The following is a 15,839-nucleotide window of genomic DNA, read 5'->3' as shown; positions in this document are numbered from 1 at the left end:
AGAGCCTGTTATAAGAACTCAAATTTGTTAAACTAATTGGAAGGTTTTGAGCAGAGGATTGGTGGCCATAAAGCCCGACTGGGGTGGGCTCAGGAGGAGAGCAGGTGGCTACACTTCTCTGAAAAGAGTTTAGCTGCAAGGGGGAGCAGGGAAGCAGGTCAGTAGTGGGAGAGTGGTATGTAGGTGGAATACATGGCAGCAGGTTTGTGTGCTAGTGGTGTTCTTCAGGAAGGAGAGAGAGAATTTGCTGAGGTAGAGAAGACATGGGACGGCTGCAGAAGTTTAGTCTTTGAGGAAACAAGAGGGAATGGGATGCACATGCCGCGTGGAGGACTGGCCGAAAGAGGCACTTGCCACTCCTCTGATGGGTGAAGGAGGGCAGGGAGCGTGAGGACAGCGTGGGTAGGTCCCCCGAAGTGAGCATCTGGCTTCTGCATTTTCACTGCCTATTTTGTATAACTCACTAAACTATTATAAGTTACTTTTCTGGGTTGTAATTATTTGTGTAAATGAATTATTTCCTTTGTAAAAGTTCTTGAGGCTACAAATTGATTTTCTTTTTAATCTTAAAAATTAGTATTTGCCATTTTTGCCACAGGCACCTGAATTAACCATTTTTTAAAAACGATCAGTCAAGCAATAACAAAACTAAAACCAACCTAACCACCCCAGAAGCTTGCTTATGGACTGAGCCACTGAGCAGGAAGGAGAAGTTTGGCGGTCCTTTATCCTCTGTGACTGAGGTGATCTCTTTCCTTTGTGTTCCATTCTGCTCACTTCTTCCCTTTCACCAAGGACATTCTTTTGTTTCCCATCCCTGAGGAGGGTACAGGTGCCTCATCTTTGGCATTACACCCAATCTGGAATCCTTCAGCGGTTCCTCTTGCAATATTCACATTAAGAAGGCATCAAAAAGCCAGATGGCTGTTTGCCAGAGATACTGTGTTGGGAATTCTTAAATCCTAGTTCCCCAGGAAAATGCGAGCTCTCACCTCTGACAGCCTGTATCCACAGGGAGCGTCACGGAACTGTCCCATGGTACTGCCGTAGTCTCTGGTGCCCTTTGTTTCAAAGCACCAATCTATTCTTTCGATTCGTTCAGGCCTTTTAAAAATGAGGTATACATATTTAAAATTCTAATCTCACCACTACCCACACATAATTAATTATATCAGTTCTTTGTAAATACAGATCCTGCTTTTGTTTCTTCTCATTTCTCAATTATGAGCCTTTGTTCATCACTTCTTCCCAAAAATACCCTTTCTTAATGTTTTTCCACCCCCAAAGCATGAGTTACAACCCATTAATTGGATATGAAATCAGTCTGGTAGCTAATGACAAACAGTTTTTGAAAAATGGAATAAAGCCATCCTGGCTAACACAGTGAAACCTTGTCTCTACTAAAAATACAAAAAAAATTAGACAGGCATGGTGGTGGGGGCCTGTAGTCCCAGCTACTTGGGAGGCTGAGGCAGGAGAATGGCATGAACCTGGGAGGCGGAGCTTGCAGTGAGCCAAGATCATGCCACTGCACTCCAGCCTGGGTGACAGAGCAAGACACCATCTCAAAAAAAAAAAGGGGGGGGGGATAAAATAGAAGATAGAGCACACATAGTAAGAATGGGTATTTTATGAAACGCTGCTTTCATTTTTCTGTGTGTTTACGTAAGTGTATTTCTGCTGTGGGTCATACTCAGAAACGTTTAAAAACCTCTTTCTTATCAGACTATATTTTGTCGAATGTAGGAAGAAGTTCATCCCCAGGTCCAAGGCTTACATAGTTTAAGAGATAGAGTACTATAGATCATTTTAGAGATCTGTCTTCGAGTCCCAGCATCTCAGCTCACTGCATATAGAAACCTGTCATGTAGTTTTTTTTTTGGCGGGGAGGGGGTCTTAGTTCCCACACCCAAGAAATAAGTGCATGCCAATTTTTACTCCAGTGGAAAGTAAAAAGACTACTTAATGAAATACAGTTGTCCCTCCATATCCATGGGGGTTTGGTTCCAAGACCTTCTGAGGATACCAAAATCCAAGGTTGCTCAAGGCCCTTAAATAAAATGGTGTCGGATTTGTCTATAACCAACGAACATCTTCCCATATACTTTAAATACTCTCTGGATTACTTATCATAGCTAATGCAATGTAAATGCTATGTAAATAGTTGTTATTCTGTATTTTTAAAATTGTGGGTTTTTAATTGTTATTTTTATTGGTTTGTGGGGTTTTTTGGTCTGAGTATTTCCCATTCATGGTTGGTTGAATCCACAGATACAGAACCCACAGATATAGGGGCCAACTGTAATATAAATGAAAGCACTTTACATTCTCAGAGACAAGGAACGATTTTTTCACAGATGATCTTCAATATCTCTTTCTGCTTGTTTTGTCTGGAGAGCTTTTGCAGGAACAGGCATTTAGAAATGCCAGATTCCCTCCATATACAACTTCCTCACTTCAGGTAATTGAGTAGTGTCCTGTCTTGTTGACAGACAGGACTTGGGTTTCTTGCTCAATCATCTCATTGTTTGTCCACCGGTTCTGGCTTATTCTCAGCCTCTGTATATTGGGAGAGAAACCATTAGCCTCCCTCAGAAAGGTTTGTAATCATAACCTATGTGATTTGTATATTTCCTCTATTTTTTGGTCTCATTTGTACTTAGACAAAGAGGCAGCTGAACGTCTTTCAAAAACAGTAGATGAAGCATGTCTGTTACTAGCAGAATATAACGGGCGCCTGGCGGCAGAACTGGAGGACCGTCGCCAGCTGGCTCGGATGTTGGTGGAGTATACCCAGAATCAGAAAGATGTTTTGTCGGAGAAGGAGAAAAAGCTAGAGGTGAGTGCATCGAAAGGCAGACCCAGACTGCCCACGTTTCCCTTCCTGTAGCCCATATTAGGAGGTATTTATTATGCTCTAATTAACAACATTTTTATCGTTTAAAAATTCATGATGTGAATTCTGAACATCCATCAGATACTGTAATTCTTTGAGCCCAGTTAAAAATTGAAGTCATGTTCTTATATGTCCAGGACAGAACAAACTGGATTGTAGGAGACAAACAGTGAACTCTTAATCACAGCCTTAGGATCTTAATATTGTTTTCGTTTGAACTCATGTTTTAAAAAAAATTATGAATTGAGGTACAAAAAGAATAGCAAATCAGTGAAAACCAAAGAGTATGTTTGGTAGTATTCGGGAAGTGCTGAAAAATGTTTCTTTCAAGGCTCACTCTGTCGCCCAGGCTGGAGTGCAGTGGTGCAGTCTTGGCTCACTGCAAGCCCCGCCTTCCAGGTTCACGCCATTCTCCTGCCTCAGCCTTCTGAGTAGCTGGAACTACAGGCGTCCACCACCACGGCTAATTTTTTGTATTTTTAGTAGAGACGGGGTTTCACCATGTTAGCCAGGATAGTCTTGATCTCCTGACCTCATGATCCACCCACCTCAGCCTCCCAAAGTGCTGGGATTACAGGCGTGAGCCACCGCGCCCAGCCGTTTGGAGGTTTATTTCTGACTTCATCCATGCTGCGGCCAAGAAGTTGTCTGCCTCCAAGATCTATCTGTAATTAGCTCTTAAATTTCACAGTAGTATTTATATAGCACAGTTCTCAAACTATAGAAGAAGACCTCATTTCTACCCTGGGTTGAGGACATTAGTCTGAGTGACCTTGGGGAGGGAGTTCAGAAACATTTCCTCACCATACACTTGTTTGGCTTCGTAATTAAGTACATGGTGGTTTACCCTCAGTACTTGGTCCCATGGGATAACAGAGCCAGCAGTGTGGATGTTTGGGAACTTTTGCTGCCCTAGGCTGCTGCACTTCCTTTTCAGGAATGTCTGCTCTTCCTTTTTTAAGAGATAGGGAAAAGAGTTGCAGCCAGTGGTTTTGTGAAGGAGGACACTTCTGAGTTAGAGAGCCAGTCATGTTGTATTTCAAGAAATACTTCTTAAATCCCACTCAGAGTAGACAAGGGACAGGGAGAGCCATGTCACCTCCGTGCTCAGGAAACGTGCTCTGGCACAGAAGGAGGGAACATTGAGCTAGCTCTGAGGCTGAGATCATTGTATTTGCCTTTCAGCACTGTCATCTGACTTGAGGGGAAATGAGTGGCAGGCACTTTTTACCGTATCCTTACCTGCAGTGATTCTGGGAACTGTGTTGCCTAGTGGTAGCAGGAACTTCACATTCATAGCCTGCTTGAATGTGGAAGATGGGAAAGGACTGTAAAAATCCTACGGCTTAGATTTAGACATCGGCACTGACCAGAGATCCTAAAGGGATTTTTACAGGCAGTACCAGACGGTCATTTATCTGAAATGCTCATCTTTCACTGAGGAAGCATTTTCAGCACTGTGCCCCGGGACTAATAAGAGAGTGTAATTAATGATTCTGGTTGTAAGTCACCATGCCATCTGTTGAACTGCCCCTTGGTGACACATTAAGGGCTTTCTCTGATCTGTCAGACATTGATTATCATGAGCAGCTGTTGTTGGGTAGAACGTGGCAAGCAACCATAGAGGACGGAGTCTTTGAGGAGATCGGGTTGGTAGAGCTGGTTAACTCTTTGTTCTGTTTTCCCTTCCCACAGTTGCACTCTGCTCTGTGTATTCTTGGGGAATCATTCTGGTTTTTGTAGAACTAGTGGTTTGCTGGATGCCACAAGAGGGCATTAAGGCAGAGAAACAGATTAGAGCTTTGGATGCGTTCTGTAACTTTCCAGTCTGCATTGCTCTGCCCGGTTCATTCAGTGGAATGGGGCTGGCATTCCATTGCTGAAGAAGTGGAACAGAAAGGCCCCACCACTGGAACCAAAGTACAGAGTCTGAACTGAAGGTTCTTATCTCAAACCATGTCTCTGAGGCACATGAGCAGAACCATTTATTGTAAAAAAAATAGAGCCGATTTGCTGCATTAAAGAAAGCAAATGACTAGATACAATATAAGGTTTTTTTCTGAGATGGAGTCTCGCTCTGTCACTCAGGTTGGAGTGCAGTGACTTGATCTCAGCTCACACTGCAGCCTCCACCTCCCAGGCTCAACCAATCCCCCATCTCAGCCTCCTGAGTAGCTGGGATTATAGGCATGTACTACCATGCCCGGCTAATTTTTTTTTATTTTTAGCAGAGACAGAGTTTCACTGTATTGGCCAGGCTGGTCTTGAACTCCTGACGTCAAGTGATCTGGCCGCTTCACAATATAAGATTTGAGAGATGGTTTTAGCTCTTTTCTTTATCCACGCTTGTTAAAAATGTAGGCAGTCTGCTGTCCTGAACCTAAGATTTTTCTCTCACATTCTGTAATAGATTGGTCCTGTCCCATCACATCCCTATGGTGGTGGCCCAACTTGATAAATGTGTGCCACTTGAAAGATGCGTGAATACTGTGAATTCCTTCAGATTGTCCAAAAGTCTCTCTGCGTGATGGGGCAGTACATAAAGTTTATCCACTTTTTTAACATTCATTTTTGTAACACAGCCAGTCCGTTTTAAAACTTCCATATCAGAATGCTAATTAAATATTTTATTTTTTAATCCTTTCATTGCCTTCAGCGTATACGTACATGAAATTCTCAGAACTCTTTGGAGAAGTGGTTATTTGTTTGGGAGTCTATTTTCTTCCCAAAGCTCTAATATACTTAGGTTTTTTGTGCCTTCCTTTTTAACTTTGTATCTTGCTTTATGTAATAAGCATCTTTTTCTCTTTCACTTGGGAATTTTATATCGGTGGCTCCTGCATGTCAGGATAGGGCATGTGGTGACTCAGAGCCTAGGATGTAGGAGAGGGAATTACGGCTCAAAGTAGGAGATTGTGTTTCTTCCCTCAAGGAAATCATATTCTGGCATAAAAAACACAGGTGAACATCAAACCAAACCACTTGATCGTACATAGTGTAGATTAAGGAGGCATTTGGCAGTTCTGATTGTGGTTTAAGGTAAGTCCAAACTTCCTGTCAGGCAATAAAACCTTTTTGTAAAAGGAACTAGCAGTTGAAGAAGAGAAGCGTGTTTATAAATGGGGAGCAATTAGACTGGACCAGACAGGCATCTGAAGAAAGACAAAGGCAGATGTGAGAAGGAGGTGCTGGAGTGGGAGATTAAGGTCTGTGCTCTTTAAGAAGCTGTGTATTCATTCAGGGAGTCAGCAAAGCCTGTGCCAGCCAGATGTACAAAGATGGGCACGATGCACTTCTCCCCTTAAAGGGCTTATGCTCTAGTCAGGGGGAAATAGTAGCAAACAAGGGGTTAAGGTAGAATTCAAGAAAGGTTGTCAATAAGGAAAATATTCTCACTTGTGTCTACCTTGAAATAGACCAAGAAAAAAATGAAGATGCTAATAATAATTTGATCAGATGCTTATTAAAAATGTGAGAATTATCAAATCATGGACAGTTTCTGAAACTGTAATGCCTTCAGCAGGTCTCCCAAAGTTTGCTAGACTGTATGCTCTTTGAGTGCTCTCACAGTGCCAGGAACATATTTGTTCCTCAATAAATATTTGTTCTGTGCCTGAAATCCATCACTTGATGTAACCTTTTTCTGTAGAGAAAAGGGGTTTTTTTAAGGTTGCATTAAAAGTGGCTTAACAAATCTGATTTAATGATTGGTTGTAAATAATATGTTAGGACGGAAAGGTAACCATTTTTAGAAGTTTCTGTAGGTTTTCTCCTTTGTACTACTTTTCTTTTTTCCTTTAAGTAGAATTATGCTTTGTTCTGAGATAATCATCTTTTTTTGTTTGTTTTTGACTTTTGCTTCAGGGTGTCATGATTGACTTTGGCCTATGATGTTGGCCCTTAAACACCAGGCAAGGGTGGAAGGAATGCTGCTGAAAATCTGTGGGTAATGTTTTTGTCATGAACATGAGAAAACCTAGAAATGGAGAAGGCACGTGGAAGGAAGCACAAATGGCAGCCCAAAGAGGAGGTTAGAGAATGCGGAGGGTATAGAAGAAAGCCCATTCAGAAAGGCAAAGGCCAAAGATACCAGAAAAGCCTTCCAGCTTCACTTCCAGAGCAAAGAGAAGCTTTGTTTGTGGTTGACAGAGGTGACTGCATTACTCCCAGATGTCTGCTCAAAGCTCATAAGACATAGCATGAGTGGGTTGGATAGGGTTCCTTGTCTTGTCAGCGTGAATAAAACATAATACAGACATGTTCTGTTAGCATGATCAGTGCATGTGGAAGAGTGTGTGTGTGAGAAAGAAACCTATTTGTACAAGTATTAAGGAAAGAAAAAAGGTCAAGAATCTGCAGTTTTACCTTCTTAACTGTGACTTTTTTTTTTTTTTTTTTTTGAGACAGACTCTTGCTCTGTTGCCCAGGGCTAGAGTGCAGTAGAGCAATCTGAGCTCACTGCCTCCCGGGTTCAAGCGATTCTCGTGCCTCAGCCTCCCGAGTAGCTGGGACTACAGGCGCATGCCACCACACCCAGCTAATTTTTGTATTTTTAGTAGAGATGGGGTTTTGCCATGTTGGGCAGGCTGGTCTCGAACTCCTGGTCTCAGGTGATCCACCTGCCTTGGCCTCCCAAAGTGTTGGAATTACAGGCATGCGCCTCCGTGCCTGGCCTTAACTGTGAATTTTATTCAGATCATGGTGTCTGACTGTCAGTGATCTAGAACTGAAAGGAGATAGTCCTGTGTTGACACACATGCCACATGGTGCACACAAAGATGATATGCCACACAGGGAAGAGCTCTTGAGAAATTTGTTCCAAGCTGCAGATTTATTGTTTTATTGAGGTGAAATTCATATAACATAAATTAACCATGCACTTCAAAGTGCACACATTTTGGTGGCATTTAGTACATTCACAGTATTGTATCAAGTTCCAAAACATAATTGTGTCTGGCTTCTTTCACTTAGCACGATGTTTTCAAGATTCATCCCATGTTGTAGCATATATCAGTACTTCATCTCTTTTATGGTAGAACACTAATCTGTTATGTGGATGTGACACAGTTTATAACCTGTCTATGGACATTTGAGTTGTTTCCACCTTTTGGCTCTTATGAATAGTGTTGCTATAAACAGTCATGTGGAGGTTTTTGTGTGGCCATATCTTTTCATTTCTCTTGGGTATTTATAAATCTAGGAGTGGAATTGCTGGGTCATATGGTAATTCTATGTTTAACATTTCAAGGAACCATCAGACTGTTTTCCACAGCAGCTACATCATTTTACATCCCCACTAGCAATGTGCATGGGTTCGTTTCTCCACATCCTTGTCAACATTTGTTACTGTCTTCTTATTTTAGACAACCTACATGTGCAGGTTTGTCTCATTGTGGTTTTGATTTGCATTTTGCTAATTACTAACGATACTGATCATCTTTCAGTATGCTTGTCGGCTGTTTATGTATCTTTGGAGAAATGTGTGTTCAATTCCTTTGCCCATTTTCAAATTGGGTTATTTGCTTTTTTTAAGTTGTAAAAGTTCTTTATATATTCTGGATAATATACCTTTATCACATATATGATTTGCAAATATTTTCTCCTATAAGTTGTCTTTTCACTTTCTAGATAATATCCTTTGATGTGCAAAAGTTTTTATTTTTATGAGTTCCAATTCATCTATTTTTTTTGTTGTTGCTCATGCTTTTGGGGTCACATGTAATAATCTGTTGCCAATCCCAGGTCATGACAATTTTTTTCTGTATTCTAGGAGTTTTATAATTTTATGTCTTAGATTTACATTCTTAATCTGTTTTGAGTTAGTTTTTGTATGTGGTGTGATGTAGGGGGGGACCAACTTCCTTCTTTTGCCTGTAGATATCTGTTTGTCCCAGCACCATTTGTTGAAGAGACTACTCTTTTCCTCCACGTGAATGCCCAGCACCCTTGTCAAAAATCAATTGGCCACGGATGTATTGGTTTATTTCTGGATTCTCAATTCTATTCCATTAATGTATATGTCTATCCTATGCTGATACCACACTATCTCCATCACTGTAGTTTTGTAGTAAGTTTTAAAATCAGTAAGTATGAGTCCTCAGAGTTATTTTTCAGTATTGTTTTGGCTATTTAGGATCGCTTGCAATTCCCTATGAATTTAACAATCACCTTTTCCATTTCTGCAAAAAAAGTAATTAAAGTTTTACTAGGGAATGCATTGAGTCTGCAGGTCACTTTGGGGAATATTGCCATTTTAGCAATTTTAAGTGTTTCAGCTCATGAACAGGGGATGTCTTCACATTTATTTAAGTCTTCAATTTCTGCTGCAGAATTTTAAAAAGCACTCTAGGAGAGTGTCATTTACTGATGCATTTGATATTATAAAGGCCCTGTCTAGGTTTTGGGACCACAGATGGAGGGCAGTGGTATCACCTTTCAATAGTGTTAACCCCCACCTCTAGAAGATACGAGTATTTTGTGTATGGACTCAACAGAGTCACCAGGGCACAGTCACAGCAGCAGCTTTACAAAGTAAAGTGACACATAGAGGCCTGGATGTCTAAGTAAAGTGATTAGCAGAATTATTGAGCTGGACAGAACCTTAGAGATCATATAATCAGACTTCTGAATTGGTGAAGAAACCTAGAGAGAGAGAGAGTTAGCTGCAGACCAGAATAGAGTCCAAGGCAGACATCTGGTAACTTCATCAGATTTGTACTTTTGTTTTGATTTCAGAATTTTGATTCTGCAACATCAACAGCAGAAGACATCTTACATAGAATAGTATCCAAAGTTTAATCATTTAAACAATTCCCAAGAATCTTGTTGTAGAGAAATGACATTTTATGTGGGGTCATAAAATAATTGCATGAAAGCATTCTAAGTGTGAAAGAACCTACTCTGCCACCAAGGTTCTAAGTATCTGCCTCGCTATACCCATGCTCATGCTCTTTCTCTGATAGGAGGGGAGAAATTGGCTCATGAACTTAAAGCTGCTGGTGTTTCTCCTCACTTGGCACCTCCCCCTTGGCTGTAATGACTACTCAGGAGTAGAGCCTCTGACTTCAGACAGCACAGCTGGGAAGGGGGAAATGGTTCAGAATCCAGCATTGCCTTATGACTCTTCATATTTCTGTTTGATTGTGGTTATAACAACTTGAGAAATTCTTTGGCTACAGTGGGGGTGCTAAACCAAAATGATGGCAAATTGTTGTTTTTGGCAGCACCTCCCTGCAGGGTGCAGATGGTTAGAAGCTTTTGTTTCAATATTAGGCCAGGCAGTAGGGGGAGATAGAGAGCTCCTTTTTTGTCAACTTTGGAGTAAATTCGTCTTTCCTATGATGATCAAAGCCAGTATCTCAGTGTCCTATTATGGTAAGGACAGATGGGAGCCGGCGATCTAATCATCATTTTAGGTAAGAGCCCTTGGGTTTATGTGAGCACTTCAGGGTCACAGAGGAAGCCAGTGATCTTCTGACTCCTAACTACAGTGATCATCCACTGTGTTCTCCTGGGAGCTGAGAGGCCCTGCCTAGTGCTGGCCCCCTTTTCTCAGTCCTCTAAACTCACTGCCCTTCCATAGTATTCAGCTCTGTCCTCCCTAGGCTGTCAGCTCTGTCAGCACCTAGGTTGTTAGAATAGTTGTTGAAACAGGTCATTCTGCTGCCAAGTGACTACGGGGCCTTGCACTCAGTCCTTTCCCACGAAGCAGGCCGTAGTATGCTCACTGCTCTCCCTTGCCTTTCCATCCCCTACTTTGATGTGGGAATTTTCTTTCTTCCTTCTTTTCTTTTTTTCCACCGGTTTCCCTCCAATATGTGAGGACTTTTATTGAGTTGATGCGTGGGCTTCTGTGAGTGATTCGGAGTTCCTTGGATTTCTTTTATTCATTTTAGTCTACTGATCCTGTTGCTCAGGCCCAGTTTACACCTGGAGCTTTTATCTCTTGGGTGTGTGTGTGTTTCTTCATTACAATGTGAAACCTATGATACTTATTTTTCACTGCAGGAAAATAATGCCACATTATAATGTACTTCACATACTTAGTGACTTAAGAACATGATTTGCCAACATTTGAGACTTTGAGACTTTACATTGAAAAAGTGACACGGTTTTAAGGCTTTCCCAGCAAGAATTCATGCCTTTAGCCATAGTACCGTTTTCATATTTGTAGCCCAACTTCTGTAGGCAGTGTAACCCCTGCTTGATGGAACAGTGCCACTGAGTTTCACCTCGTGTATGTAGCACTAATTTTTCATATTTATGAAATGCATATAATATGAAGTTAAAACAGCACCTGGGCCTCGTATTACTCCTGCCTGCCAGAACATTCACTCTGATTCAACTAGTACTCAGAGTTTTTGTTTTTGTTTTTTTTCTTTTTTTGATTGTAAAAGTAATACATCAGAGGAAACTTAGTAGATAAGTATATAGAATAAAATTAGTCTCATTACCCAGAGATAAGTATTTTTAATTTTTGCATATTTCCTTTTCCTCTTAGTTTAAAATTAAACTGAATGATAACATGCAGATAATTTTGTCATGCTTTTTTCTAAACATGATTATTTTTCCTTGTAAATAAAAACTTTATAAACATTGTAAATGATTGCTTGAATACCTGTCGTTGGATAGTCAATGATTATATGTATTGAGCACTTGTATGTTTCTGTCTCTGTCTCTTAGCTTTAGGCTAACTTTCAGTATTTGGATTATTTTCTTCCTGTAGATTTCTAGAAGTGGTTCTATGTATATGTGCAGATGTCTGCTTGTCTTTTAAGTACACTGAAGGTCATATACATTTCACAGTCTTTGCCACCAGAATGCGTTCCTGCCGTAGCAGTTCTTGTCTTTTCCAAAGCATCTTAACCAGTCTAGGACTTCATTGAGCTTATTTTGTATAAACCTCTATACAAGTTAAGGATTAGTCTTTTGTTTTATGAAGGAGTAAACACAGAAGTTTAATTAGACTAATGGAGCTCTCTTCTGGCTTTTAAATGATCTTGTTTACATTTGAGACAGCTGTGTGAAAATAGCACATACTTCTACTGTAACATTGACTTGAGTGAGCATAATTTTGAGAGCAAGGTTCAGATTGCAGAAATTTGAGCTGCCTGTTTGACCTAGTGGGTGCATGTTATTTTGAGCAAGGTTCTATTTTAGTCTTTATGAATGTTCCTACTACTGTTAAGGTGGGCCTTCTACTCCCACTTAAAATTGGGATTTTGAAGAAAGTTAAAATTGGATTGTGGCATACTTTGCAATCTTGGAAGTTAATCTCTGACTTTGTTTTTCTGTCTCTAAAATGTTAGACTTGAAATAGATCAGAAAGAGTCATTTTCTGAGATCAGAGCAAAATATTCTGGTTATAATCAGGAGTCAAGTGAAACCTTTGCAGATGAAAGCCATGAGCCCCAAAGATACGGCATGCTTTATGTGAAGAGGATGGTACTAGCCAGCTGTCATGATGGCTGTGCAAGCCTCCTTATTTGTTTTTTTCCCTTATTGAGGTCCTTTATCTTTAAACATCTGTAGGAAGAAGTATGATCAGCTCTCTTTGCTTAATTCTGCCAGTAGCTACTTTGAGAATTTCAAACACAGTAACTTTGCAAACTTCAACTCAACAAAAATTTACCAGCAGCCTTTCTGAGAATTATTGGGGTTTGGACAGTAATTATGAATGGACACATCCCAGTTTTACTTATGGTGTTCTTTTCCCAATCCTTTCCTTTTGCTCACAGTGTGTCTGTTCTGTGGGGCATAGACTCAGTAGGAATTGTTCCCTTTAAGATACCATTTACCCCAATTATGGTGTAGTGATGATGATCTGCTTTGCATATTCAGGTTCTTTTTGGCTTTTTCCATTGAAGCCAGTGGTCCTCCCAGCCTTTTATCTTTGATGTGGCTTTTCATTGATAAAGTAACAATTTACCTTCCTGGGACAACAGATTCCAACCCCTTAACTAATCTGAAGTTGTTAGCTTCTGCCTTCCCTCGTCACATGGGACCTTTAGGGCCAATTTATTTTCCTGTCCACGTGAGAAGTCTCCAGTAAACTAGCTGAAGGTCCTCAGCATGTAGCATGCTTTGTCTCTCCAGTGTTTAAGAGAAATCACCACATTCACATGAGCATACCCTCTGCACCACCCTCCCTTTATAACCGCCACCATATCCACTTCCCTTGCTGCCTCTGCTTCTCAGCCTGTTGCAGCTTGGCGTGCATGTCTACATTCCACCCAAGTGGCTGTCTTCAGAATTTCCCCCCTTCCCCCCACCCCTGCCCCCAGTGGTCTAATCTCAAAACCCAAAAGGTGCTTCTTAGTCTCTGCCTCTTGGCTCCCTTTCTGTTTTTGGCCCTGTCTGCAGCATTTAATATTACTGTATTACAATGTGTTTGCATTTCTGGTTTCTGTGTACCACCCTCTGCTGGTTCTTCTGCTTTTTCATCCTTCAATAAGCTTTTATCCATGCCTGTATTGTAAATGTTGCTATTCCTTTAGCCTTTTCTCATTCTGGGCCTTTTTTTTTTTTTTTTGAGATGGAGTCTTGCTGTTGTCCAGGCTGTAGTGCAGTGGCGTGATCTGGACTCCCTGCAACCTCCCACCTCCTGACTTCAAGCAATTCTCCTGCTTCAGCCTCCTGAGTAGCTGGGATTACAGGCGCCCACCACCACGCCCAGCTAATTTTTGTATTTTTAGTAGAGACAGGGTTTCACCATGTTGACCAGGCAAGTCTTGAACTCATGACCTCAGGAGATCCACCCGCCTCAGCCTCCCAAAGTGCTGGGATTACAGACATGAGCCACTGCTCCGGGCCTAGACCTTTTCCTTGAGTGCTTTATACTTAGGCTGGCTTCAGTTACCAACTGGACGTTGATGGCCTACCTCTAGATCTCTAGGTCAGACCCCTTCCTTGTACTTCAGACTCATGTATCTCATTTCCACAGACACCTCAAACAGTATGGCTGCGACAGACTGTCTCCTTCCTTCTCACCTCTCCTTTCCTTCTCTTTCCTTGGCTTGGAGAGTGGCAGTGCCATCCATCAAAATCAGACACTAGGCCTCATCCAGTGTTTCTCCTGATTTTTTTCAGCCCCCAAATCTGTTGCTTTGGCCTCCTTGTCGCAGCCTCTCCTTCAGTTCCTCTGCTATGCCTCTGCCAGGTTGACCTCCCACCACCATCTTCCATAGCTGAGTAGGTGCCACGCCAGTGTGGTTTTTGCTCCCTCTCAGTTTTTCGTGAATCTGCCTCCCTTCTCTGCGTCTTTGTCTCCACTTCCATCACCTAGTCTACTCTGTCATCATCTCTCCCCCCTGGATCCTTGCAGTAGCCTCATGACTGATCATCTGCATCTGCTCTTAGGCCCTATAATCCATTCTTCACATGGCAGCCCTATGATGTGTTCAGAATGCGGCTCTGAGCATGTCATTCCCCTGTTTAAACATTTAAGTAGCTTCTCATTATTCCTAGTTCTTGGAATATGGGCCCAGTGGCCAGGTGTGGTGGCTCACGTCTGTAATCCCAGCACTTTGGGAGGCTGAGGCAGGCGGATCACTTGAGTCCAAGAGTTTGAGACCGTCCTGAGCTACATGGCAAAACCCCGTCTCTATCAAAAATTTAAAAATTAGCTGGGCATGGTGGTTCATGCCCAGCTACTGGGGAGGCTGAGGCAGGAGGATCACTTGAGCCCAGGAGGCCAAGGCTGCAATGAGCCATGATCGTGCCACTGCACTTCAGCCTGGGTAACAGAGTGCAGGCTGTCCCAAAAAAAAAAAAAAAAAAAGACTATGGGCCCAACTGCTGGCCTGGCCCCCTCCTGCACCCCACGACTTGGCCCCTGCTGACTTCCTCAGCCACATCTCTTCTTGTGTCCCATGACATTTTGTCTGCACTTGGCCTTCTTTGATCTCAGGCTTTACATATGCCGTTCCCACTCTCTGCTCAGGACTCACTTCCTCTTGTTTACTTTCCATCAGTTATCCTTACCTAGTTAATTCCTGTGTTCACCATTTGTATGTCATGTCAAACAGTATTTTCTCAGGACAGTCTTTCCTCAGACCTCACCCCAACCCCCCAGCCCCATATACTGTCTTAGCTCCCTAGCTTTTTCCTTCAGAGCACCACATAGGTTGTCAGTCTGTTTGTGGATTATTACCAGACCATAAAGTTCTGTCTGTATTGTCACTCAGGCATGTCCAACGCACTCCTGATACTTGGCCCACTGTCCTGATCTCAGGCTGGCAAGTACCGATGTCACTTGGTTCACCTCTAGACATGGTCGGTGTCTGCCTTTGATGGGGACTCTTTCCAGTCTGAGGATGTTGCTCGATGGACTTCTCACTAAGCCTATAGCTTGATGGACTGACTGGACTGTGGTACCACCAAGTTTAAAAATTCTGTGATTTTTTTTTGTTTTCCAGTATTACAGGTAGACCTTTAAGGAAAAAGAGGTGCCCTCGGTCAAAGATCCTTTCCTTTTCTCAAGGCAGCTTCTAGTAAATGTGCTAAATTTTAAAGATATAATCAAATGGTTTCTGGGAGAAGGGATTTTGTATCCCATTAATAATTCGTTTTCTTCAACTCTGCATGTCTTTTCTTGACATATTATAAATCAGGAAGATTAAGTATTGCTCATAAAATAATAGAATATGGGAGGGGTGTGTGTTCTTTCTCCATCAGATCTGTTGATTCAAATGGAACAGTTTAGCAAGCGCCTGTTCTCACCCAAGCTTCCCCCATGCCATAGGCGTTGTTTTCATTCCCATCTCATATATAGGAGCCCAGTGAGTTTGTCACATGTTACATCTTAGGCACATGGAAGTGTAGGATAGGAACTTGGATTTTCTTTTTTTTTTTCTTTCCAACTTTTATTTATTTTATTCAGGGGGTTCAGGTTTGTTAACATGGGTACATTGTGTGTCACAGGTATTTGGTGTACAGATAATTT

General features: G+C 41.8%; 1 protein-coding gene across 6 annotated transcripts in view; it reads left to right on the top strand.

Moving 5' to 3' along the window:
• Positions 1-15,839, top strand: part of RPRD1B (regulation of nuclear pre-mRNA domain containing 1B) — a 58,779-nt gene that overhangs the window by 29,882 nt on the left and 13,058 nt on the right. For 3 of the 6 annotated variants that reach the window (XM_055264990.2, XM_055264988.2, XM_063633568.1), the window contains one exon: positions 2,664-2,839. The exons of 2 other annotated variants lie outside the window; for them this stretch is intronic. In XM_055264990.2, the coding sequence (XP_055120965.1) occupies positions 2,664-2,839 (176 nt within the window). Of the gene's footprint in view, positions 1-2,663; positions 2,840-6,760; positions 11,499-15,839 lie in introns of those variants that run through there. One more of the 6 variants, XM_055264989.2, reaches the window with a different exon arrangement.

This window comes from Symphalangus syndactylus, chromosome 24 (genome assembly GCF_028878055.3).
Source record: "Symphalangus syndactylus isolate Jambi chromosome 24, NHGRI_mSymSyn1-v2.1_pri, whole genome shotgun sequence".
NCBI classification, from domain to species: Eukaryota; Metazoa; Chordata; class Mammalia; order Primates; family Hylobatidae; genus Symphalangus; species Symphalangus syndactylus.
This window is presented reverse-complemented; position numbering and strand designations above follow the sequence as displayed.